The sequence below is a fragment of the Paramisgurnus dabryanus genome, chromosome 17, assembly GCF_030506205.2.
Source record: "Paramisgurnus dabryanus chromosome 17, PD_genome_1.1, whole genome shotgun sequence".
In the NCBI taxonomy this organism is placed as follows: Eukaryota; Metazoa; Chordata; class Actinopteri; order Cypriniformes; family Cobitidae; genus Paramisgurnus; species Paramisgurnus dabryanus.
In genome coordinates, this window is record NC_133353.1 from 23,541,053 (window position 1) to 23,559,865 (window position 18,813).

General features: G+C 40.5%; 1 protein-coding gene across 1 annotated transcript in view; it reads left to right on the plus strand.

Annotated features, from left to right (window-relative positions):
• Nucleotides 1–18,742, plus strand: part of jmjd1ca (jumonji domain containing 1Ca) — a 53,920-nt gene extending 35,178 nt beyond the window's left edge. The window contains exons 4-27 of the mRNA XM_065288591.1: nt 1,896–2,001; nt 4,147–4,271; nt 4,365–4,496; nt 4,599–4,640; nt 4,740–4,854; nt 5,025–6,796; nt 7,720–7,871; nt 8,254–10,841; nt 11,170–11,371; nt 11,541–11,770; nt 11,877–12,029; nt 13,234–13,323; nt 13,450–13,574; nt 13,971–14,070; nt 14,527–14,675; nt 14,768–15,058; nt 15,195–15,363; nt 15,482–15,572; nt 15,912–16,042; nt 16,117–16,239; nt 16,649–16,788; nt 17,031–17,234; nt 17,346–17,477; nt 17,886–18,742. Of these exons, the coding sequence (XP_065144663.1) occupies nt 1,896–2,001; nt 4,147–4,271; nt 4,365–4,496; nt 4,599–4,640; nt 4,740–4,854; nt 5,025–6,796; nt 7,720–7,871; nt 8,254–10,841; nt 11,170–11,371; nt 11,541–11,770; nt 11,877–12,029; nt 13,234–13,323; nt 13,450–13,574; nt 13,971–14,070; nt 14,527–14,675; nt 14,768–15,058; nt 15,195–15,363; nt 15,482–15,572; nt 15,912–16,042; nt 16,117–16,239; nt 16,649–16,788; nt 17,031–17,234; nt 17,346–17,477; nt 17,886–17,981 (7,458 nt within the window). The 3' untranslated portion in view covers nt 17,982–18,742. The remainder of the gene's footprint in view (nt 1–1,895; nt 2,002–4,146; nt 4,272–4,364; nt 4,497–4,598; nt 4,641–4,739; nt 4,855–5,024; nt 6,797–7,719; nt 7,872–8,253; nt 10,842–11,169; nt 11,372–11,540; nt 11,771–11,876; nt 12,030–13,233; nt 13,324–13,449; nt 13,575–13,970; nt 14,071–14,526; nt 14,676–14,767; nt 15,059–15,194; nt 15,364–15,481; nt 15,573–15,911; nt 16,043–16,116; nt 16,240–16,648; nt 16,789–17,030; nt 17,235–17,345; nt 17,478–17,885) is intronic.
• The last annotated feature ends 71 nt before the right edge of the window (nt 18,743–18,813 follow it).

Sequence of the window (18,813 nt, forward strand, 5' to 3'; positions counted from 1 at the left end):
AGCCCAAAGGTTTTTGTGCAGACCTAATATGCATCGTTGTTGGTCTTATTAAGGGTGCGACAGTTACCTTTGCTTTTAAAATTTAAAGTAAATGTATTATAATTAACATAGCTCGTTATATAGGCCTACTTGTTGACAGCTTAACCCCTGGTTTCACAGAAAAGGCTTAAGGCTAGTCCTAAACTAAGACACATGTTTGAGCTGAAAATAACTTGCCCTGACAGATCTTAAAATAAGCCAGCGCAATTGATTTGTCTCAAGATACACACCAGTAACGTTTTTTTTTTCTAAGGCATGTTTATTAAATATGCTTAAACGTCTTAATTTAACTAAGGCCTAGTCCTGGAGCTTTGTTTGTGAAGCCAGACCTAAGTGTAATTTATGTAATAAAAATGGGTATTCTGACACATTTACTACTGGCGAAAGCTCATGTTGTAAGGTACTTGCTAACATTACATTTTCAGCCTAAAGCTAGAATTTTACTTGCTTCCTTTGAAATATATGGGATTTTTGCCACTATGAAAAGGTGGCCGATGCTGGGCAATAATTTAGAAGTAGACACAATGCTAAAAATGGCCAAATTACAGACACCGAAACATTATAATGTATTAGGCATGATCACTGCATATACCTTTCAATCCTGGCATAGATATCAAATATATGAAAAGGTAAGCCATGATATTTGAAGGACCAGTGCTGTGAATTAAAAAATGGTAATATTGACAGAAACTCATTTGGACAGTCACGGATACATAGTGGATCTCTAAAATGAAAGACACAAAAAAGACATCTGGTTAAAGATAAAGGCTAGAGTCGCTTTTTTCAGACTGTAGTTTTGTCAATCTCTCTGCACCTGAGCTTCTGTTTGTGTGTGTGTGTGTGTGTGTGTGTGGTGGGTGGGTGTGTGTGACGGGGGATGATGACACAGACTCTGGGGTCAGCTGTATATGACTCACACAGGAGAAATTGGACTCAGGCTGTAGAGTAGCCAGATGAAGACTGATGGAGAGAGGGAGAGAGAGATGATAGCAGTGATTGGATTTGACTGCCTTTTCAACCACAAAACAGATCCATGCAAGTCTTTTCCTTTAACCACTATTCTCAATTTAAAGGCCTCTATTGGCACAATAGATGTTATTTCCAAAGCAATAACAACAACAAGATTATGAATGACCTTTATGTCTTAATCCTGTATGTATAGTTTTAATAAACAATATATAATTCAAATCGTCTCTGTTTAGAATGCATAACAGTAGCAATAATCTTCATTCTTCTTTGCACTCAGAGTCACATTAATTGAGAAGCTAATGGTGTTACAGATGTCACTTTAATGAAGAAGGAGATAAATCGTAATCCTGTGAAAAACATTTTAAAATGTAAATGCCATAGAGAGAGAAAGAGACTGAGAATGTGTGTGTGGGGAGTATGTTTACATGTGTTACGACTCATGCTGTCTGCAGGGTGTCAGATAGATGTGTGAATAGAAAAGACAGAGATGTTTTTAAAAATTATATTTTATTGCTATGTGTGTGTGTATGGGAGTTCAGCAAGAGTTCGGCTTAAATATCCCTCTTACGCTACTGTTACGTAATTTCCAGTCCTCTGTGTGTGTGTTTGTGTGTAGTGAGCATGTGTGTCTATTGTGTGGATAGATGAGTAATAGTGTGTGTATGTGTGTGTGTATGTGCGTATACACTGTCTCTTCCAGACTTCCCTCCTCTGTCTGAAGCTGTCTGATATGCATCTGTTGCTTTCCATCATCTTCATCTTTTCTACGTGTTTTTTTCTTGTGTTTTTTGACTGATCATAGCAGACATATTCTTTAAAAGGCAAGAAACAACTAAAGTTCCCACTAGCTCATCCTTAATTCCTGCTGTGTTGTTGTGCTCTTAAAGGATGAGGTGGACAGTGGAAATCCAGCAGTGAGGGATGATCCGTCTCTGCAGGAAAAGGTCCAGGCCTGGCTCAGACAGAGCCATTTCCAGAACACTCTTCGGAAAGGTATTCAGTCCCCTAATCTGGATGCTTGAGTGGAAAGATCTGTGTTGAAATATTATGATTCAGTGTTTGTTTATGCTGTATGTTCTGTGTTAGTGCTAAATGATAAGGATGATTATACTGTATGTTTAGATATATTTATTTATTCTTAAAGCCATCATTAGTGAAAAGTAATGTTTAAAAAACAATATGTAACTTTATGCCATTCTGACATTCTTCAGTGTTTATAGTCAAGCAAGCAAGTGGTATTGCATTAACTCTTTCACCGCCATGGACGAGATATCTCGTCAATTAAGAGAAAACGCTTCCCCGCCAATGACGAGATTTTCCGTCTTTCCGCAATACCGCTATTATCCGCAACTTTTTAAACCCGGACGTATTGCCCTATGGCAAGCGGCTGCATGTCCATGTCTGTTTTAAAGATCGCTCTGAATGGGATCTCTATGAAAAGTCCGTCACAAAAATTGAATTATCTCTGCTTTTTGCTCAAAATGTGGTGTTTTTGCAGAAACCTACCCATATTCAAAAGCTGATTACAAAAGAACCACTGAAGGTAGGATGAAACAGGTTTTTTTGTTTGAAAGCAGCTTTCATTTGGTTCATTGTATGTTTACAGTATATATTTAAAGAAGAAAATTTTCTGGAAGACTATGAAAAACGCTGGCGCTGGCTGGCAACTTTTTTTAAAAACGCTGGCGGTGAAAGAGTTAATATAGATTACATTTTTCTTAGGTGGTAATTATGTTTGAAGTATATTACGCTCTTAAAAATACATTTGAAGAATCAAAAATGATTGTTGTGAAGAACCTTTCAAGCACTTTTATTTTTAAGACTGTAATAGGTCAACAAAAATCATTTTTAAGAGTCAGTTCTTTAACTTTCCTGTTACCACTATTTATACACTGTAAAAAGTTGCTTTAAATTTTTGAGTTAATTCAGCATAAAAATATTAGTTGACACAACACATTTTCACAACTTTTTTGAGTCAACTAATATTTTTAAGTTGAATAAACTCAAACTTTTGAGGCAACTAGGTAACTTACTTTTTTAAGTTGAACTAACATCTTTTCCTACAATGTAGTGTGACTATAAATTCATTAAAGGAAAACACCACATTTTTTCAGTAGTTTACTATTGAACTTACCTCACCTTAGGCAAATTAATACATCCCTATCTTTTTTCAATGCATGCACTTAGTCTTTGTACAGCACGTCGAGAATGTGTTAGCATTTAGCCTAGCTCCATTCATGCCTTAGGATCCCAACAGCGATTATTTTAGAAGCCATTAAAGGGGCCATGGCACAAGACTTTTTTAAGATGTCAAATAAATCTTTGGTGTCTCCAGAGCACATGTGTGAAGTTTTAGCTCAAAATACCAAATAGATAATTTATTATAACATGTTAAAATTGACACTTTGTTGGTGTGTGCAAAAATGTGCCGTTTTGGGTGTGTCGTTTAAAATGCAAATGAGCTGATGAAGTGCAAACACTGATCACAATGATGGTGGTTTGTTGAAATTGAAACTCAATTGTGCTGTGAATTATTTCTCCTTCTTTTCCTCTGCACTAAATGGCAGTGCTGTGATTGGGTAGTGCATTAATAATAAGGGGGCAGTATTATTCTAATAAGAGCTCCTTATGACATCATAAAGAGGGCCAAATTTCAACGACCTATTTTTGTATGTGTTTGTAGAGAATGGTTTACCAAAACTAAGTTAATGGGTTGATCTTTTTCACATTTTCTAGGTTTATAGAAGCACTGGGGACCCAATTATAGCACTTAAACATGGAAAAAGTCTAATTTTCATGCCATGGCCCCTTTAAACACTTCCATGTTTTCCCTATTTAAAGACTGTCACATAAGTAACAGTAGTTACATGGGAAATTGAGGTGGCACAAAATAAAATGTTGCAATTTTTTTAAGCGGAAAAAAAATGATAACTATATTGTATGGCGGAAGAACACTCAGTTTGCAGCACTTTGACCTCAGGTGCAGTAATATTGACGTAAGTTTGATCGAGGGGGGGAGTAGTCAGGATTGATGCTGTTAGTGCGCTCCGAGGTCAAAGTGCTGCAAACTAAATGCTCTTCCAATTCCGGTCAGTGTTAAGAGTGGGATAAGAAATGTAATTGTTTGTTTTGTGACAGATGCTTGTACTCTAAATGGTCTGAGAGTGAAGGTGTTCAGACAAGACTATAAAACTCAATGGCTGTCTGGAGTTATCACACACTATGACCAAAACAACAGAACAATGTCTGTCATGACTGACCAGGTAAGATCATACACATCATAACAAATGTGGAGAAAGTATTTTATTGCAATGCTTATTAGTTTTGTTTTTTGAAATATATTTTTGTCTTCAAAGATTCAAGAAGTTGTGAAGGTAGATCCGTTGCTGGTTCAGGTAATGTTACTGGATGATGATGCTCACTCCTCGCTGATGGGAGAAAACTCAAAATGCAAATCTCAGATCACCAAGATCAACAGAGTTTTTCTTGTAAGTTCTGACATCAATTTGTTTTTAAGAAACAGATGTATACTGCCGTATGAGGACAGTTTAAATTTGTATCTTCGCTTTATCTTTTCTATCTCTTTCCAGGGCACAGGAAACAGATCAAGTAACACTACAGCAACTGACCAGGTATAAATGTTTAAACAAATACAGATATCTGAAATGCATACAACATCTGTTGTGTATTTAAATATCCTCTAGTTTAAGACACTTTTTTTCCTGCTGAAGATGTGCAACTACAGGCCAGTGCAGCAGCAGTCTGAGCTGTGCATACAGAACTGCAGCACAGAAGAAGAGAAAGACATGATAAGGGAGGATAAGAGTAATGATGAAGAGAAAGGAGGTGAGCTAATGACTATGATGATAATAGCTTCCTCTATTAAATTACATTTCATTCAGATTTACACCATGAGATTACAAAGTGGTCATTATTACCAACTGTGTAAAAGATTCTCTCTCAACATATACCTGGGTCATTTATATTTCATGTATTTATGGTTCTTGTGCTTTTAGATTTTTCCAAATCCAGAAACAGCCATGGTGAGAGGAAAAGGAAGAAAGAAGAGAAAGAGGAAGAGGAGAAAGATGAAAAGGAGAGGAGTATATGTGAGTTGAAGAGGTTGAAAGCAGGCTGCGTGTCCGATCTGTCTGAGAACAGCGATTCTGATTCCAGCTGCAGATTGCAGGATTCATCCTCGGATTTAGGATCAAAGAGACAGCTGAAACAGCATTACACTTTAAAGAGGCCTTTGGACTGTGAGGTACACTCCCCCCACCAAAACAAGGAACCTTCTCCCAGCCAATCAGGGGAGAACAAGGGTCAGAAATCCGGAAAAACTCATTCCCCTGGACTTTCCTGTAATGGTTTGTTCAGGAGCACAGAAGCACCGGAATGTACTGCTGGAATAAGTGGTAGGAAAGCAGAGGAGAAAAGTGATGGAGCCATGGCAGAAATAGAGGGCAGGAATGAGGGTGCATCTACGGAGGACTCAGAGGCTGTGTCTGCACTGCTAGCATCTCAAGAGAGTGAGCAGCTGGTCTCCATGGAGACTACATGTGTGCTTCTACACACATCACCTCTGGAGTGCGAAGGAACCGAGGGGGAGCAGGAGATGTTAACGTGTGATCCGGAAGTCGGAGGCTCAGAGTTCACCCAGATGGAGGCGAGGGGGTCAGATTTCAGCGAGTCAGTGGTCAGAAGATCAGAACTGACCCATTCAGAGCCCATTACAGCCAGCAGTGACTCGGCAGTCTCTATGGAAGGGCTGCAGAGGGGAACACCACCTCGTTCTCCCATCATACCTTGCAACAAAAAGGACAGCTTGGATTCTAAATCCAGTTGCTCTCCAGCTGCTATAAACACAGAAAAAGGACCTGATGTTTCCTTACAGAATACCCAAAAGCTCAGTATGCACATCAGTCCTTGTCCATCTCCAAAGATGACACCTAAATCTCAAACTGTGAGGGAGATGACTAAACAAAAACAAAGTGCAACTTCTGAGGTGGGCCTGTTAAAAGAGGGCTCTCCTTTAGCTAACTCTGCAATAGACTTAAAAATGGCAACCAGTCCCAAAGTGACCTGCTTCATAGCTCCAGTTCTGACCCAGACCTCCTCTTTAACCCCAACTCGATACAAAACGCCACCCAATTCTCCTCCCTGTACACCTAATTGCATTCCCACCCCTGAAAAATCCACCAAAAGCCCACTTATTGTGGACAGGAAAGAGCCCTTTACCATTTACAGAGACCCTGCACTAGTAAAGGCAGAGCTGGAGAACCACTCCCCCTACATCCAGCCCCCTCACACACCACCAAATCCCAAACACAACATTAAGACACCATCTCCCTCTTCTAGCTCCCCCAGTCATACCCCTTCTTCTTCCCACAGCAAACTACTGAGTCCCTCCCCTCATCCTGCACACCTCTCGCCCATTCCTCTCCACTCCCAGGTTCCTCTCTGTTCCCTTAACACGCCCCATTCCACTATTCCTCATCCGCACCTTCTCCCCTCCTTCCTGCCTGCACTCCCTTCTTCTGCCGCACTTTTAGCCAGCCATTCTCGTATGGGAGCTCTCGGCCTTCCCCACCATTCTTTGACCCTTCCAGGCAACCCATCTCTTCTGAGCCAGAACCCCAGCACAGCTCATCTGACATCGCTTGGACTCTATCCCCTCCTTTGGCCCTCTTTTTCTAACGGAGCTCACAGCTACGCTGGACTTGGCTTACCAGCCTCCAAATGGGCACACCCTGACAGCTCTGGCATCTCTGACAGCAGTGTGAGGAGGGTGAGTTTCCCCAGTTCTTGCTTTTGTCATAGACATTTACATTAGTTGTACATTAACACAATGAGTTGTGCAGGAAAGGTTCAATAATGAATCCCAGATCCTGTAGGCAGTCAAGGTATAACATCTTTCTTTTCTGCTAAAATCATCAGCCCCCCCCTCTTATTTTTCCTCCTTTTTCTCTAACCACAGGCTCCATTCTGGTATGTACCAGCCACTTTTCCAATCAATTTCGAATGGATAAATACAGTAGATAAATTGAAAATGTGTTGTAAACATTGGTTTTAAAAACATTCAAACTCCACCTCTTGCCAAAACATTTGTTACATTGTCTTATTTCTAGTGTGGTTGCACAGACTGATCATAGTTGTGTACTTATTTAAACCTCACATTCAGGGTGGATGTTAGGGAGTCTAGGCACATCCTCCAAGGTTAGTTTGCTGGGAGAAAGCTTTCCTCTATTATGCATGTTAGTGTAGTGGATGTTAACCTTTGGATTTTGTTGTGTAGTTAAACATGAGACTGATGATTGTGTAAAATGGTCTGGTTTAGTTTGTAAGCTTAGATGTAATGTCAGAAGCCTTGTTCATTGAAGGATGCTTCAATCTTGACTAACAACAGGGAAAAGGATGGACAAGGGGACTAGAAAAGCAAGCTTTACTGAAGTGATATGAGTGACAACTTAATGAAAGCTGTCCAAGTAGTCACTCCTGTTTCACATCATGTGGTATCAGCAGACCCTTGAGTCATTTGTAACTCACTGTTTATCACTGTTTATGTCTCATGGATATCAACAAGATTGTGTTTTCAAGTGTGTTTATTCTCTTTTACTTTTAATCTCCCTAAGCTTTAATGTTCTGTGATATGTTAAACTAAATGACTTGTTTAATAAACTTAAGGATTTGTGTTTGTTTGTGGGGTAACAGAACACACCAAGCCCTTGGCTTACTCAACCCACCCCTGTGACTGCAGATGGACAAGGATTACATTCCCCACTACCTATTCGACCCTCCAGCGCAGACCCTCAAAAAATATCCAGGAACGCTCAATCTTGCACACCTACTTCTAAAACCACAGAGTATGTTTCATTATTGCACTCCTTACACCCTTTTGACATTTTCAGGTATGCCTTTAAAAATGAAAATTTTCAGCAGGATGAAAGCAGGCTAATTAGGATAAGCCTAGTCATGGTCATGTCTTCTTTAACCATACAGTAGTTTTGTTTGCAAAACAGACTGAAACATAGATCATTACATGCTGAAAATCCTCCCCTCCAGCAGATCTCTTAAATCTCATCTTTTTTGTGTTTCATGGAAGAAAATCAGCTGATCAGCTGATGATAAAAGAATGTTTATTTTGGGTGAACTAACCTTTCAATGACAAATTCATTTAGAGATTCTGAGTAATGAGGTTGACCTCCACAAAAAATTTTTATTTATAAATGCTGTTTTTCTTTTCAGAGAGTTAGAGAGAAGAGTCATCAATGATAGTCCAAGCTCCATAAACACTCACCTTAAATCTGAGCAGGAGCGGGTCCGTGTAACAGTGGGGAAAAATGGCCTGGCATACTGCCCAGTTGCCCTAGAGTCGCCCCCTAATCGAACCACACAGCCCCTTGTTGTTTACGATCTTACAGGTGAGAGGCCCAACCGCTACCAAGAGGAGAACCGCCGTATTCTTCAGGAGAGCATTGATGTAGCACCATTCACTGCTAAACTGAGCTCGGATAGGGAACAGCGATACCCTAGAAGCCCTATCTCTGCTTTTCCTGCTAAAGAGAAGGAGAAGGAAATTGAGAGGGAGAGAGAGCGAGACAGAGAGAGGGATGTTCATGCATTCAGACACGCTCTGTCTCCCCGGCCACAGTCAGCCCATCCCACCCCTACCCTCACTCAGAACAGCTACTACACATCTTTGTCTAACAGCGTGGAGAACAAGCCTCCACAACGACGAGCCCCAGCAAGTAAAGAACTCTATGAGAGACTCAGTGCCAACAACACTATTGCCTCTGACATGACCCCATCCAATACACAGAACTTAATCAAAGTCAGACCTCCACCTCTAGTACAAAGCCACCACGAGAGAGAAGAAGGTCTCCTTGGAAAGATCACAGAGCAACTTGTTCATAAAGCCTCTTCCCTGGAACCGGTTGATGTGGGGACTATGGAAAGGAGAGGATCAGGTTCGTCACTCATTACCATCTCTTCTTCCACCCGCAGTGTGCCCTTACTTCACCGAGCCCCTATTTTCCACCCTCCAGCACCACTGATGGCTCCCAAAGACTCTGGACATGGAAGATTGTCCCCACCTACCCTGACACCCATTCAGCCAATGTGTTTGTCTGGTAAAGCTCAGAAGCAGCAGAGGCCGCCCACTTTGATGCCTGAACTTAGACATGGTATGGTAGATACGAAGAGGCCTGTGGTTGAAAAAGTGTCAATGATATCACCAGCTTATAATGCACAAAGGGGTGGAGTGTTGCACAGTCAAGATAAAGAGCCTGGAGGGCACACAAATGGTGGTGTGGTCAGACCACATTCAACGACTGCATCAGTCATCGTTAGATCAACAAGCCACGTGCACACAACAATAAATTACACCGTCTCCGACAGTGGCATTTCACAGATGCATTGTGGTCACATGAGACCACTGGAAAGTATGTCCAACCCTAAAGATGGCAGTGTTCAACAAAAGAGAGGGGTCCTGTGGACACCTCTGGATACTGTTCACCCTATCAACATGACTACAAAGGGGGATCTCAGCACGCCCATAAACATGACCACTAAATCTAATAACAACCAAATTCAGTCAAGTTGCTCAGTGATGCACCCCTTAGCAAACTTGGACACCACGCACTCTAGAAAAGACCTAGTTGCAGAGCACTGTAAGAGGAAAGAGGTTGTGGCTGTTCAACCAAAGATCGAGCCCTCTCCCTCTTCTAGTTGCTCTTCTAGAGACTTTCCTTATCTGAAGAAACACAGAGCTGCAGTCGAATCAAGACTTAACACACATACAATTCAGTCTCAATACACTACACATTCTTCAGATGCTATAAAACATCTCTCACACCCTCCAAATAGTGGATTCGAGTCTTACACTACACTCACTACACACACTGTTTGTCCAGCACATGCTTTAGAAAAAGATAAAAATACTTTTTTTAACCCCATTCCAACTAAATGTCCCAGACTGGCAACAGGGACTTCCAGCTCTGTACCCATAAACAAACAAAGCTCAGTTGCCAATGAGAAGCCACCTGCCTCAGCCTTAACCAACCAATCATCTCAATCAAGTCAGAGCAACTACCACAAACTGAAGAAAGCCTGGTGGACTCGGCATTCTGAGCAAGACAGAGACAGCGCAACCTTCCAAGCAGGAGATGCCTCCAAGACAGTTATAACCAACGCAATGAGCACCTCCATTCCTATCAAACAGGAAATGAATGGACTGGTGAATAACTGGTCCAGTCAGGAGGACAAAGATTCTTCCATAGACAGCAGAAAGTCCAAAATACTAAACAGAAAGTATACTTTAGAGGACAAGAAGTCTGCTCAAGACAACAGAAAAAACAGTGCAGAAAACAAGAAGTTTAATGGTAATGCTATAGGTTCCAATTTAGAGGATAAGAAACCTATAATGGCCAATGATAAATCAGTGACAGCAGGCAAAAATTCGTCTTTGGAAGATGTTAAGTTGGACGGAAATGACAAGCTGGAGGCCAAGGACTCCACCCCTAAAGACAAGTCTAATGATAAACGATTAACCCCGGTACATACGAGCCCTGAGAAACATGGGGAGAAACGATCGTTCCAGTTTAGCGACGACAGTGAGAATGGAGGGGAATCTGAAAACGAGAGTGAGACCGGTGGATCAGGACAAAGGTTTAAACGGCAGTCCAAGCCCTCCTTAAAACTAAGGCAAAATGACCATCAAAAGAAAAAGGAAGAGACTAAACTTGAGGAGGTAGAGGATGGGGATGAGGAGACGAAACACAATGGAACTCTGCAAAGTTCAAAGGACAAGACTCAACAGAGGCTGTCCAACAGCAGTGAGTGTTCCACCTGTTTAAATGTGAATATATGTTTAGACCCATAGATAGGGATTCAAAGATTAGTATGTACCCCAGGAGATGCATTGCATTTACATACAGTAGTAGAAAAATTACTTTTTGACCCCAGGCCACTGAAAACTGTGTGGCCTTTGTTGCATTAATGTTGAGCAAATGCAATTAATGTGTGTGTTTATCAGAATGTAATTGAGTTTTACCATGACATTCAAGAATGGGAATTACCACATTGGCAATTCAAAGCATGCATATTCAAACTGATGGTGAGAATACAGATGTACTCAGGTCAGCTATGTGTTTCTTTTCTCAGATGGCATCCCTCGCTCTGTGCTGAAAGACTGGCGAAAGGTGAGGAAGCTCAAGCTAACTGGAGAAGCGTTCTTACAGGATGACTCATGTGGTGAGATTGGCCCCAACGTGCAAAAGTGCAGAGAGTGCCGTGTCGATCGTTCGCGCAAAGCTCAGGAGCCTGCCATCTCGCCTGTCTTTTGCCGATTTTACTACTTCAGACGGTTAGTCTTTCATGCTGTTGGCAAAAATTTCACACTATTAGATATATGTGCATTTCGCGTTATGAAACTCATGTGATAAAAAATAATATAAGGATTACAGTAAAAAGTACAGTATAGAAATGTGTAAACATATTTGACTAATACAGTATTATCTCCCTTTTTTCTTTAGTCTGTCATACAGTAAGAATGGCGTTGTCCGTGTGGATGGGTTTTCCGTGTCCGAACAGACAGATGAGGAGGCGGTAACAGTGTGGACGGGAAGATCAGAGGACGAGGAGGACAGGAAGAGAAAAGAGATGGACCTTGAAACATCAAAATACGTCCTGAAGCTCATTGGAGACAAGTTCTGTCAGCTCGTAAAAACTGAGAACACTGCTGTCACCTGGGTCAAGAAAGACAGTACGTCCGTCTGTCTATGTGTGTGTGTGTGTGTCGAATGAAAGACACTCTTATTCTTTGTGATTTTATCTTTTTCACCTTGCCTCGTTGTCTCCTGTCTCTCCAGCTCAGGTCATGTGGAAGCGAGCAGTGCGGGGTGTAAGGGAGATGTGTGATGCGTGTGAGGCCACTCTTTTCAACATGCACTGGGCGTGTCACAAGTGTGGCTTTGTAGTGTGCATGGACTGTTACAAAGCCCGTGAGAAGAGGAAAGCAAAAGGTGAGTTACACCTTGCAAATACAGATTTACAAACTTTACCTTTAAAATGTCCTTGATGTGGTTTTTTGTGGGTGGAACTTACTGGAAAAGCTGGTTCACCAGTTTGCTCCTCTTGGAAGGGTTTCCACAATCAGAAATCTTGGAAATGTCAGGGTGTTTTATCTGTGTGAGCTTGGAACATTTGTGAAAACAAAAAAGAAAAGTGTGGGAATGCACTTTTGGTAAATTTGGGTTGCCAAGGAAGTCTTTAAAGGCCAGCTTACCCAAAAATGAATTGCACCCAAAACACAACATATGCTTATCTTTTAGTCAGGGTTTTAGCCTATGTGGGTGATTCTCACGAAATCCAGACTTAGAAGGTGTCCAGCATCAAATTTTTTAAAAAGCCCTTGAAGCCAATTTTTTTGCACATAAGATTAAGGCCCTAACTTATTATAAACATTATTTTTAGAGGATTTTAAAAAAATTCCTATAGAATTATGTAAATTTTTTTTATTATCATTATCAAAAATTATCATTACCGCAACATGATATTACATTAAATATATGCATTTACAAACTCATGTTTCGGTAATGAGAACTAAAAAGTTGTCTAGGTACTATGACAAACAAAATTTCAACTTTTATCTGGAGAGAAAAATAAGAACTGCTTACCTGGTAGCCATCTTGAGTGTCACAGTCAATTATGTTTTTTTTTTTTTTTTTTTTGAAAATGTTAGTTCCTTGAGGGCTTAAACAATGATTGAAAATTGTTATGGAGGATGAGAAAATTGGTCCTTATTATTGTCTCTACATTTACCAATGATTACCAAATACCACATGTTTCTTTACTGTAAATGTTTATAGTATAACATGCACTGTAGCTTTTTATTTTTTAGATATTTTAATTATAAATATTTTAGTGTCAAAGAACCCAAATCCAGTCATGGACACGTTGCGGTATTGAATATTTCCCCCTTAAATGTGAAAAAAACAAAAACAAAATTGATTTGTATGATGTCATTTGAAATCATGTGCAAAATAGTACATTAAGAGATGTTTGTAACTGTATGCTTCTTATTTTGATACTCTTACTTTGCATTTACTTTTTTATCAAAATGTTTCATGACACCTCATAAGTTTATTTTGTGAGAATTACCCATGTATCTCTTTGTGCATGTATTGTACAGTATATTTATCCTGGCTTTTTATTTTGTTCTCACAGATAAGGAGTTGTATGTTTGGGTCCGGTGTGTGAAAAATCAGCCACATGACTTGAAGAACCTAATGCCTACTCAGATTGTCCCAGAAACAGGTATGCATTGTGTGTTGGTGCCTTAATGTATTTTTGTGTACAAATCTACATTTCACATCCTGTACTCTCTGGCTATTGACTGTGAATCTGATCTGTAAAATAAGTGGACTGCAATCTTTCTGTCAGTGTTAGCAGACATGCAGAGCTCTATGCACTCGATAAGGGAAACGAATGGAATCCCGTCCCACTGTTCCTGCACTGACGGCAAAACCCTCAACCACAGCATGGCCACTACAAATGGACTCTCACCAGTAAGGCACCAACTTGACTCATAGATGCATGTATATCTGTAAATTGTAGTTGCATAGCACAGTGGTTCTCAAACTTTTTCCGCGTGTGGCCCCCCTTGTGTACGGTGCATTCCTTTGCGGCCCCCCCAAAGAAAATTTATGACAAAAACTGTTCTAAAATTCAACATTTTACATAAACAAAACATATTAATTTATACAAAGTAGTGCTGTTGGTTAGTAGCCTTATTTTTTAGGTTTAATTACACAGAATCCTTGATATATAAATGTATTTTATAAAATGTCATAAAACTGGGGGGCCCCGGACCCCAGTTTAAGAACCACTGGCATAGCATATTATTTTTTGTGTTAGATTAGAATAAATAACATTGCATAAAAAAAGTTTGGGTGTGATGTCAGTTTTCAGACAAAGATCAGAGTGATTTGAAGAGCCTTGAGATCTCAGATCAGCAAAAAAACGCACAGCACGGTGCCCTGAGAGCGCACCAGGAAAAAAGGGGTGAGGAGATTAACACACACACATGAATACAGATTTCATGCATCTGTTCAATATGTACATGCAATATATACGACCATAATGCCACAAACGATAAATCACATCTTTTCTATAAGAATCGTTTTTTTTTTTTCAAAAATAGGCATGAATATGACATGTGTGTGATATGAATGTAAAATGCTTTTTATTGGTTGCTTGGCCTATCATGCAGAGTAACTCTGCCTACTGTAAAATTTCCATGCTCCAAAAAACCTGCTCCCCATAACTTGGTTTTGAACATCAAATACATTCTGAGTGGCTGTGGTGTTGACACAGCATTTTGCTATCATTCAAAATGTAAAAATTACTCTGGAAATACTTGTCACATCTGGTTAAATCAGTGTTTCAACAAATTATGTTTTCTCTATCGCAAACCTCTCCTAAGAGCAGTGGTTTTGATTTAATATCTTATGATGGCAGATTGTGACAATGTGAAAGCTCACAAGAAGAAATCCACCAGTCCAGAACAAGGATCAACGCTGCGTGACCTTCTAACCTCCACAGCTGGAAAGTTACGCCTTGGGTCCACCGGAGGTGCATTTGCACCAGTTTATGATTCCTCTGAACAGGTTTGATGTGTTCAGAATTTACAGAAGACAGTAAATATATCATCTAATTCATTGGTTTAATTTGTTCATTTACTATATTCTTTATTTCTCAGGTGGCCCAAAACACCCGTATGCCCAATATCCTAGATGACATTATCGCTTCTGTAGTAGAAAATAAGATTCCCGCTACAAAAATGGCCAGGTTGGGTCCGATTCAGGATTTGGTGACAGAGGAGGAAGTGGGTCAACGGCCAGAGGGTGTGAAGTTTGATGAAAGCCCATTGGCTGATCCCAACACCACTGTCCCTCACGATTGGCTGGGAAACCACCGGCTGCTTTGGCTCAAAGATCACCGTCACCAAGGCAACCAAAGACTGTTCAATGAGAACTGGACACAAGCACAGGTTTGTATTGCTTACCTAGTTGAAGTCCTTGTTAATCTTCACATACAGACGGATAGAGAAAAACGCATTTGCTGGTGAAAATAATGCATATTCTTATTGCATTATTGTGAATAAAACCACTGTAATCCCTCTTCAGCCCGTGCTAGTGTCCGGAGTGCACAAGAACTTGAATGGTAGCCTATGGAAGCCTGAGCACTTCAGCCGTGAGTTTTCCAGTCTCCACAGTGACCTCTACAACTGCAGAGATGGCAGTGTTACAAACTCCAGGGTCAAGGATTTCTGGGATGGTTTTGAGGATGTGTCAAGTGAGTAATGCACCTTCAGCCTGTGCTTATCATGTATGAGGTTTTGTTTGACTCTTACCCTGTTGTCTAAATATGCATGATGTAATGTAAATAATGTGCTTCTGTATGTGACCCACAGAAAGGCCAAAGTCTGCAAAGGGGGACCCGGTGGTGTACAGATTGAAGGACTGGCCATCAGGGGAGGAGTTTTTAGCCCTTATGCCTGCTAGGTACTGCCTACCTTGGAAATGTTTGAAACACATGTTGATTCCACACCTCAGCTGTATTGGCATAGAGTACTATTTAATACTACTAATGGTTTCTGAAAATAAATGCACTCTTATCATTATTTGAATACACCTATACTTTACCTTGCATTACATGTAGGCACTTTCATTCAAAGCAACGTACATTGCATTTAGAATACTATAAAATATTTGTGGTTGATTCGCACTTCCACAAATGTTTCACATTTGGCTCCACAAATGACATTACTTTGATACCATATTTTATGATCTTCTTAGAGACTCTGACATGAAAGAATCTGATGATGCTTTAACCACTTTCAGATATCATGATGTGATGAAGACTTTGCCGGTACCGGAGTACACAGACCCAGAGGCTCACCTTAACTTGGCCTCCCACCTGCCCTCCTTTTTTATTCGTCCTGACCTTGGTCCTCGCCTCTGCTGCGCCCACGGTATGCATTCTTCCTTGAAAGTGCTGTTGTGCTTTTTGTTATACAGCGGATCTTACATTCATGTGTTTGTGCAGGTGTAACGGCATGCCTGGAGCAAGACTTCGGGACCAGTAATCTACATGTTGAAATCTCTGATACCATGAGTATTCTGGTATATACTGGTGTGGCTAAAGGAAATGGGGCTCCATCCAAAACAGGTATGTACTTTTAAAGAGCTCCTTTAAGCCATTGTAAACTCTTTGGGACAGATTTATTAACATCTCGCAACAGTGAAAAAGTCTCTTTTACTGATGGGATTTAAGCATTCGTAGGAATTTCCCTTTTAGACGCCAAATTTATGTGATGAGAGTATTTAAACGAATGCTGCACGCGATTTACTAATGTTTGTGCTCATCAATTTACTGGTATTTGTGCCACTATTTAGTGCCTAAAAAGCATGTCTTAAAGCATATGATAATTTGCGCTGCTCTTGGTAAATTGCATTGGTTATTATGAAAATAAGATTTTGGCACCTGTGTTCTTTCACCTGTGCTTTGTTAGTAAATTACCCACAGGTTTTTCCACTACCATCTGTGCCTTTTAGTAAATCGTTCGCTTCGTTTTTAGGTGTGTTAAAGCTTTTAGAAAAGGAAGTTCTGGATGAGAGTGTTAAGAAACGACTGAGAGACCCACATGAGACTCCAGGAGCTCTGTGGCACATCTACATGAGTAAAGACATGCAGAAGATCCAGGAGTTTCTTCAAAAGGTACATCAGTATGTAAAACGTACAGTATGTACTTATTGTGTAGATCACAAGTTGTCTGATCTATCACAGGTGAAGTATGGTGTTCCACAAGGCTCTGTGTTGGGCCCCACCACACAGCTCTACATTTCCTCTAAATCAGACGAAATAAGTGCACTTAGCACTTTAGAGGAGTCAAATTGCTCTTTTAATAAAGGCGCCCTATCAATGCAGATAATGATGTTACTGTTTCTGTATGTGCGTAGGTCGCTGCAGAGCAGGCTGAGGCAGATCCAGAGGCAGACTCTGACTCAGAGTGGGAAGGTGATCCAGACCCCCTGCGTGAAGGTGGCTGGTATTTAAGCCCCAGGTTGAGACAGAGGCTGCACGACGAACATGGCGTGGAGAGCCGTACACTCCTGCAGTTCCACGGAGATGCTGTTATAATCCCAGCTGGATCACTGCACCAGGTAAGTTTTAATCCTGTCCTGAGCTTCTGGAAAGTTTTTTCTGAAAGTCAAATAAGTGTGAAATGAAATTCACTCCAGCAGGAGCTCAATATTCTATTCTGTGTGTTTAAGGTGATGAATCTGCACAGCTGCATCCAAGTAAATGTGGACTTTGTTTCCCCTGAACATGCGCACAACTCCTATTACCTAACCCAGGAGCTTCGCCCACTCAAAGACCAAGTGAACTATGAAGACAAACTCCAGGTGCCCTTATCTTGCTCATTTCGGATCTGATAAACTTTCATTATGATCTATTGATCTACACTCACTGATTACACATTAAAACTGTGTCCAAAGCAGGTGCACTGAATTTTGTCGCAATGCGCATGGGTTGAACATCTGTGTACACTTTCGAGTCAAATAAACTATGCTTTGCAAGGCTGTGCGTTTGATCGGGCGCATACGTTGAGGCTTTACTCCCTAGATCTGTCTGTATATGACCCATGATCCTTAATGGATCTATCCATGTGGTTAAAACAGGCATAATGTAGCCACAACTGCCATTAGTTTGATATTCCCTCAATACTCGAACCATTATGCTTGAGGATTCTGTGCGTCTAATTAGTAAGACAAGGAAATTGATTCATTTTTTGATCCATCTTTCTTCTTTAGGTGAAGAACATATTCTACCACTCTGTGAAAGATGCTGTGGCCACAGCGAGGAAGCATTTAAAGGAGAACAATGAGGAGGTAAAAGAGGAGTCCTGACAGTGTCCCTACTTCTCTGTCCAAACACATGGAGCATAAAGACAATCCTCTTAGCTTTGATACCGACAAGAAGCGCCACTCATGGTTCTCTCCAAGGTTCTGTCACTTCCTCTATGATGTCACCGTCTTCTCTTTGATTCTATTCTTTTGTTTCCCACTTGTGTCTTCCTGCATGGACAGGAAGCGAGGTTGGGGTACAGAAAGATGAAAGTAGTACACTGTGCTCTCGAGGCAGGTGCAATGAGCGTCAAAGTCCTTCACTTTCAAGTGCTACGGTCACTTGTCGCACATTCTAAAAACTTTTGGGAAGAACAGATTTTTTCCCAAAGGTAATCATAATTCACGGCACGTCCTTAATTAGTAGTTTTGCGCTGCAAAATGTGTCCACCATACTGTCATGCTGTGATATGGACAGTTGGAGAAAGCAGCGATTCCATCCCAATCAGAGCATCATTCCATCATCTCAGCAGCTGCCAAACTGACAGACTTGATTATATATTAAATTATTTACAGTTTGGCAATTATTCACTGTGCAGAAGAAGAATATTAAAGAAATGCAGTTTATCTATGTTTGCGTAAAAAAAAATATTGTGAAAATTTCAGCTGAAAAATGTAATATGTAAATAGCAGAATATACATATATATAAATATATAAAGATTTTATATAACATGGTGTGCTTTATTTGCTGTATGTGTTGTTTGCTACTGTATGTACATTGAAGAGGTGTTTTACATTTTCCATTAAAAGTGGAATAATTAAACATTTTGCCTGTCCGAACTTTATAAAATTCCATAAAAAGTGTATTTAAAAAAGATTTCAGATATTTGTAAA